Below are 6057 nucleotides of genomic sequence, written 5' to 3' on the forward strand. Positions count from 1 at the left end.
CGGAGGCCACGTTTCAAAGCACCCACATTTCAGTTAATTGTACCTCAAAACTCCTAACTTCTGAGCGCGGAACGAACTTCTCAGAAGCGCGTCGCGAGGATAAAGTCGCCAGGGCCGAACGCCCGCGGTGGAAACGACGGAGGTGATTTTGGTATAGGACTGCAAATTCACGCAGTCCACGCTAGCAGCGAGTTAATGCACAATAAAAAAATAAAATAAGGAGATTCTGCGCGCACCCTACTCCTCAATCAATCAGTAAATAATATGAAAAACATGCCATGAACGCAATGGCAGGGGCTCCAGCCCTCGTTCAGCCTTTACGCCTGGCGGTACGTCCCGACCTCTACCCCGCGAATCCCACGACCGAAGGGCAGAAAGCACCAGCCTACCTTCGTCGTCCTCCTCAGGCTGCGCAGGATGTTCCTCCTCCTCGGATCTTCCCCGTCGGCCGTTTCGTAGGGGATAACGGCGTTATCGCCTTTATACCCTTGGGAAGTCTGGTCTTCCTCTTTCTTTCGAATGGGTCCCAGCTCATCGTCGCTCCCAACGCTGAAGCTGGTTCGGTAGCTAGCAAACCTGCCCAGCCTCGTGCAGCGCGTCCGATACAGCACGGGCTTGCTAACGACCGACACCTTGCGGCCCCGTTCCAGGGAGCTGGTGTCCATCTCGCTGTCCGAGCCGTTGCCGCTGCCGTTCGATTGGGTTTTGTTAATGTTTCGGATGGTGATGATCTTGCCCTGGGTGCTGTCGTGAGGCACGGAGTAGATGTTCTCCTCTTCGTTTCTGGGTTTGACCACGGCATCCATCGGCTCGGCATAATCGGAAGGATCGAAGCAGTCGGTGGGCAACCAGCTACTAGAAGACACGGATTTCCTCTGCCCGTCCCGATGCCCCTGCTCCAAATACGACAGGTCCCCCTTTGTAATGTCAAAATGCACGGGGGGCTTTGGTTTCACCGGAGGAGGTACTTTGTTGTTCAGCTTGCTTTCAAAAGTGCTCATGACGGAAATGAAAGACAAGCCGTCGTTCCCCTCCAGCTCCATGGAAAGTTTCGAGTGGTCTTTGGGCAGGGCGGGCATGGACGTGTCCTCTCTGAAGGGGCTGTAGGTGGGGGGCTCGACGTCCTCCTCCGAGTCCTGCAGGTTGGAGTTGCAGAGAGGGGAGCCCGCTCGAGGCGAGTTGAAGACCTCCTCCGTCGTGCTGCAGGCTTCGGCCACGTTGTCGTACATGTGGGTGGCTTCGATGATGTTTTTTTTCTCCACCACGTCTTTAAAAAACGAGTGGAAAATCTCCAGCTTATGCTGCGGCTGGCTACAAGGTATCGTGGTGAACTTGCCGTCGATCTCCTGGGCGATCTCCTCGCCCTCGGTGAGCTGCTCTCTGCTCAAGTCGTTGTCCAGGATGTCTATGGAGCCGTCCGTGAGCGCCACGACCTGTATGGGGATGATATCCTGCACCTCGCAGAGAAAGGCACGTAGCATGGCCAGGGACGCCTTGCGTTTCGCCGAGTAAAAGACGATGTAGCCGTGGACGAGCCGGCTCTTCCTAATGCTAAAGGAGGAATGGTAGGAAAGGAGGGAGAGCTCCACGCGCCTCTTGTGCGGCCCGATGGATAACTCGAGGAGGACGGAGCTGCTGCTGCCGCACTGCGAAGGTCTGTAGGTCTGGGACTGCAGGATGGGTAAAAGGATGTCGTCCGCGTTGAACGGATCTCCGCACATCAAGCACATGACGATCCGAAGGTCGACGTCCGCCAGGTCTTTGATGCTGGAGGTCGAGCTGACGAGGTTTAAGTTGCGTTTCGAGTCCAGCAGCCCCTTCAAAACCTGGCTGATCTGCTTCTCGTTGATGTTACGGCCGTACCCGATGCCAGCAGACGCGGGGTCCAGAAAGACGCACTGCAGCTTGCTCGCGATCTGCTGGCCTTGCTGTATCAAGCTATGGAGCGTCTCGCCACTGGTGTCCCCCCTCTTGTTAACAAGGATGAGCGTCAGAGGAAGGTGAACCAAGTGATTATCCCTCCTGCCGATGGTCGACTCTCTGCTCTTTTCGATGCTTTCCACCACGTAGGACAGCGACTCCTTCGAGTTGTAAAGGCAGAGACAACCGTGAGGCTGAAAGGTGGGTGTCTGGAAAGAGTTAACGGGGAGCCGGACGTTGCCCTCGATCGGTCTCAGGGACAGCTCGTACATCTTACCTTCGATCACGTACTTGTCGTCGTTGGTGCAGAGCGCCCGGATCTCGTTGGCCAGCTCGCGCGCCAAACCGTCCTTGCCGAGGATCACCAGATTGATCCTGTCGATGTTGGAGTCCGAAAGCAAGTTCTTCTGGTTGCGTTCGGAGGGCCTGATGAAGCGGGAGCTGATCAGGTGCTCGATTTTAGAGTCTACACAAACCGGGCAGCTCGGACACGTTTCCTTCGTCGGGTGGTACACGAAGTGGATGTGCTTCAAAATAAGGGCGTCCCGCTCAGCCTGCAGCTTCTGCAGAGCTTTGAACCTCTGCTCTTCACCCAAGACATCCTGAATGACGCCCATTTTCTCCTTGCTGGGTTTAGCGTCAAGCTCCAGTTCGTAAAACAGCTCCGAGTACTCCAAGAGCAGCTCCTGAAACTCCTCCTTGGCCTTTTCTATAATCTGTTTTTGGTGCTTGCTGTAGATATCCATATAAATAGACTCCTCCAGCCACATGTAAAAATCCTCGTTCATAATGAAACTGCGCGCCTCCTCCCAGGGCTTCCCGGGCGTGATGAAAGGGGAAGTCTCCAGGTTTTCTTTGAAAGCTCTTCTCATTTCTGCCCTCTTCCTCTCGTTCCTCAGCTTTTCTAAATGAGCTTCGTAGAGCTGCTCGGCGGGCTGGGTCTCCATCAGGTCGAAGGGAATGCGTTCGTTCTCCATGTTGTCGATGTGGCTCGTGGCGTCCCAAGGCGTCTCTTCCAGGACAATAAACCATTTCAGAAAGTCCGGCTTCGTCTCCAAGAGCTTCTCCACTTTCACGCAGCTCAGATGATCTATTTCGTCCAGGTCCGGGATGAGGGCTTCAAAGGCTTGAGGAAGCATGGCAAGATACATCTTCCGCCGGCGCTCTATGTGCTCCTGCTTGAGGCGGTGGACGTGCTGCAGAAACAGCTTTTTGGCTTTCTGCGTTCCTTCCAGGTAGACGTAATCCTGATACTCCGGAGAGGACTGCATCTTGCGGCTCACGTTCAACCACGTCTCGTTGTGGTTTTTGACAATGCGGCTGACCAGCCACTCGTACTTGTCTTTAGCAGCAGCTATCTGTTGACTTTGCTGTTTCAAAGCTTCGAAGTAGGGGATGATTTTCGTCTTTCCCCGGCTTTTATCAATCAGCTGCACTAAGGTGCTGAAAGCCAAGTCAATGTTCACATTGGATCTAGCCGACGTCTCCACGACCTGGAGGTTCTTTTTGCTTAAGGCAAAAGTATGTGCATCCCTAATGTACCGCTCCACGCCTTCGTCACACTTTGTCAGGACCACCACGATGGGCTTTTTTGTTTTCGCTAGTTGATTGTAAAGATTTGAAACGAATTTGAGCTGATCATCAAAGTTCCTGTTCATACCCCTGCTAACATCAATGCAGAGAAGAAAGCCATCCACCAGCAGCTTTCCATCCGGCATCTGTTTTTGTTCAAAGTCCTGTTCCAGCCCAAGCTGATCAGTGCAAAAGTACATGAGCTTTTCAGCCGACGCCAGTTTGGTCGCAGCAGCCCTCTTGATATAGGGCTGCAGGGCCGTGCTGCGGTGAGGCTGAAAGGTCTGGTCGTCGATAAACTCCGTCTGCTCCACAACATGCATTTTACATTCGACGCAGTCCTCCAGGGAACGCGCAACTTCCCCCCAGTAGAGGAAATGGTCATTATTGACCACCCTTCCCCCAAAGTCACTGGTGCTGAGAACCGAAGTGTGGTCCAAATGAAACTCATCCGCGCTGGGCCGTACAAACCGGTTGCAAAGGCAGGATTTCCCAATGCCGCACTGCCCCTTCTCCTTCTCCGTCCCGGACAATCCCACCACGCTAATGTTATAGGTGGGAACGCGAACATCTTGCTTTCTTGCCATCATCATCGTCCACACATCCTGTCCCAGTCAACCGCTTCCGAGAGGATTAGTGTTTCCGGCACCCGGTGCGACTTGGGAGCTCGGTGGAAGGCGGGGTGACAGTTCTCAAGCCAGGCAGGGCGCCGGGGCGATGAAGTTCGTCGTTCCCATCCTGTACGTACCAGCAGTGCTTCAGTTCTTGCTGGTCCCCGTTGTCAGACGGCCGACGTTTCCCCCTAGGAGAAAGAGAAAAAAAACCATCAGCGTTTCAGCTCAGGAACCCCAAAGAGACCTAATTCTGCTCGTACCTTTTTATACGCCTCGCACTCGAACGCTAGCACCGACGCCGGGGAGATACCGGCAGCGGTGAAGACGCGCCAACCGCAGCATCCGACCGAGCGCTAACCGCAGCGGGCACGGCTTCCTCGCCGTCGTTGCGAGCGGCTTGTGGGCGCAAACCACAAGCCGACCGTGTCATGAAGGCAGATCAAGGTCACGGTCTGCCCCCCAGCCGGGCAGGGAGCAAGAAAAACAGGTCAGCGGCAGAAGGAAGAGACGAGGGGATCCACGGCGGAGCCTGGGGGAGAGGGTTTGCTTCGCGGGCGTTTCCGATTCAACGCCGAAAAGAAAGCGAGTAAAACAAACCGTCCCGTCTTTTCTTTGCCTTTTGACTTAAGATCAAGCGTGGCGCCGGCTTAACACCCGATACTGCTTCTACCGGGAGGATTACCTCTTCACTCCCTGCAGATAGACGGGGTCTAATAGGATCAGATTAGTTTTAAAAAAAAAAAAAAGGCATAGAGATCCAACTAAAGCCTTGAAGAGGTGCCCAATGTGCCCCAAGCACCAGCCGACGCGAGGAAGTCCTCCCGGAGGGAGCAGCGCTCGAGGGAGCGATGATCCTAATTACCGCTCTTGCAACTGCAAGGGTGGTGAGACACTGGAGCAGGTTGCCCAGAGAAGCTATGGATGGCCCACCATGGGAAGTTGGAGGGTGCTTGGAGCAACCTGATCCAGTGGGAGATGTCCCTGCCCATGGCGGGGGGTCGGATTGGATGGTCTTTGAAGGTCCCTTCAACCTAAACCCTTCTACGACTATGGATGGGGCCTGGAGCAACCTGATCTAGTGGAAGATGTCCCTGCCCATGGATCTTTGAAGGTCCCTTTCAACCCAAACCCTTCTACAACTCTACGGACGGGGCTTGGAGCAACCTGATCTGGTGGAAGATGGCCCTGCCCAGGAGAGTTGGACTGGATGATCCCTGAAGGTCCCATCAACCCAAAACCTTTTGCGATTCTATGAAACACGGCAGTTGAAATCATTTGCTTTACAATCCGACAGCGGAAGAGTTTTCAGCTTACGGCAAAATCAAAATTAACTCGCGTGCAGATGACACCATGGGTCGTCGGAACAACCCAAGGAGCACGGCCTTCCACAACGTCTCCTCCGCTTTGATGTCTGGATGGTGCAGTTCTACCAGTTCCCCAGTTGGACTGAATCACACGACAAGACAAAGGCTGCTGCGAACCTGCCACGCTGCCGGGCGCTCTGCTTTCAAAAACCTACCCTCACGTTCATTTGATCTCAGAAAAACCCGCATTTCACCCCTCCGCGAGGTCACCCACATCAGCCGAGTCACCGGGTTACGCGATCCAAAGGCCACAAAGAAAAAGAAGCGGGTGTTTGGGCTTAAACGCGAGGAGTTTGGGCATTTTAGGAGTTGGTCTGCAAACTCTCAGCTCTTCCATGGACGCGCTATTTCCCGCGGGAACATCACTTATCGGCAGCGCGTGTCACTCCTCAAGGTGAGACTCTGGCAGGTAAAAAGGGCGTAACAGCCGCAGCACCGCTGCAATGTAAACTATGCTGCCGAGCCGCTGTCAAACCTTTAATTACTTCAAATAATTACTCATCGCTCAATTTGAAGGAACGCAGTTACTCCCCGGGAGGCTGGTCGAGGCTCCGGGCTGCTCGTACGGCTTCTTCTGCCGCTCCACC

At 54.4% G+C, this 6057-nt stretch overlaps 1 protein-coding gene across 1 annotated transcript; it reads right to left on the reverse strand.

Annotated features, from left to right (window-relative positions):
- Positions 1–317: 317 nt before the first annotated feature.
- Positions 318–4085, reverse strand: ARHGAP35 (Rho GTPase activating protein 35). Its single transcript, XM_009586663.1, has one exon. The coding sequence runs from the start codon at positions 4083–4085 to the stop codon at positions 318–320; it is 3768 nt and encodes a 1255-aa protein (XP_009584958.1).
- Positions 4086–6057: the final 1972 nt, after the last annotated feature.

The sequence above is a fragment of the Fulmarus glacialis genome, unplaced genomic scaffold (assembly GCF_000690835.1).
Source record: "Fulmarus glacialis isolate BGI_N327 unplaced genomic scaffold, ASM69083v1 scaffold29151, whole genome shotgun sequence".
NCBI classification, from domain to species: domain Eukaryota; kingdom Metazoa; phylum Chordata; class Aves; order Procellariiformes; family Procellariidae; genus Fulmarus; species Fulmarus glacialis.

What these genes read in the sequence shown, in the direction of transcription:
- ARHGAP35 (XM_009586663.1), bottom strand. Translation starts at nt 4,085, where the DNA reads ATGATGATGGCAAGAAAGCAAGATGTTCGCGTTCCCACCTATAACATT.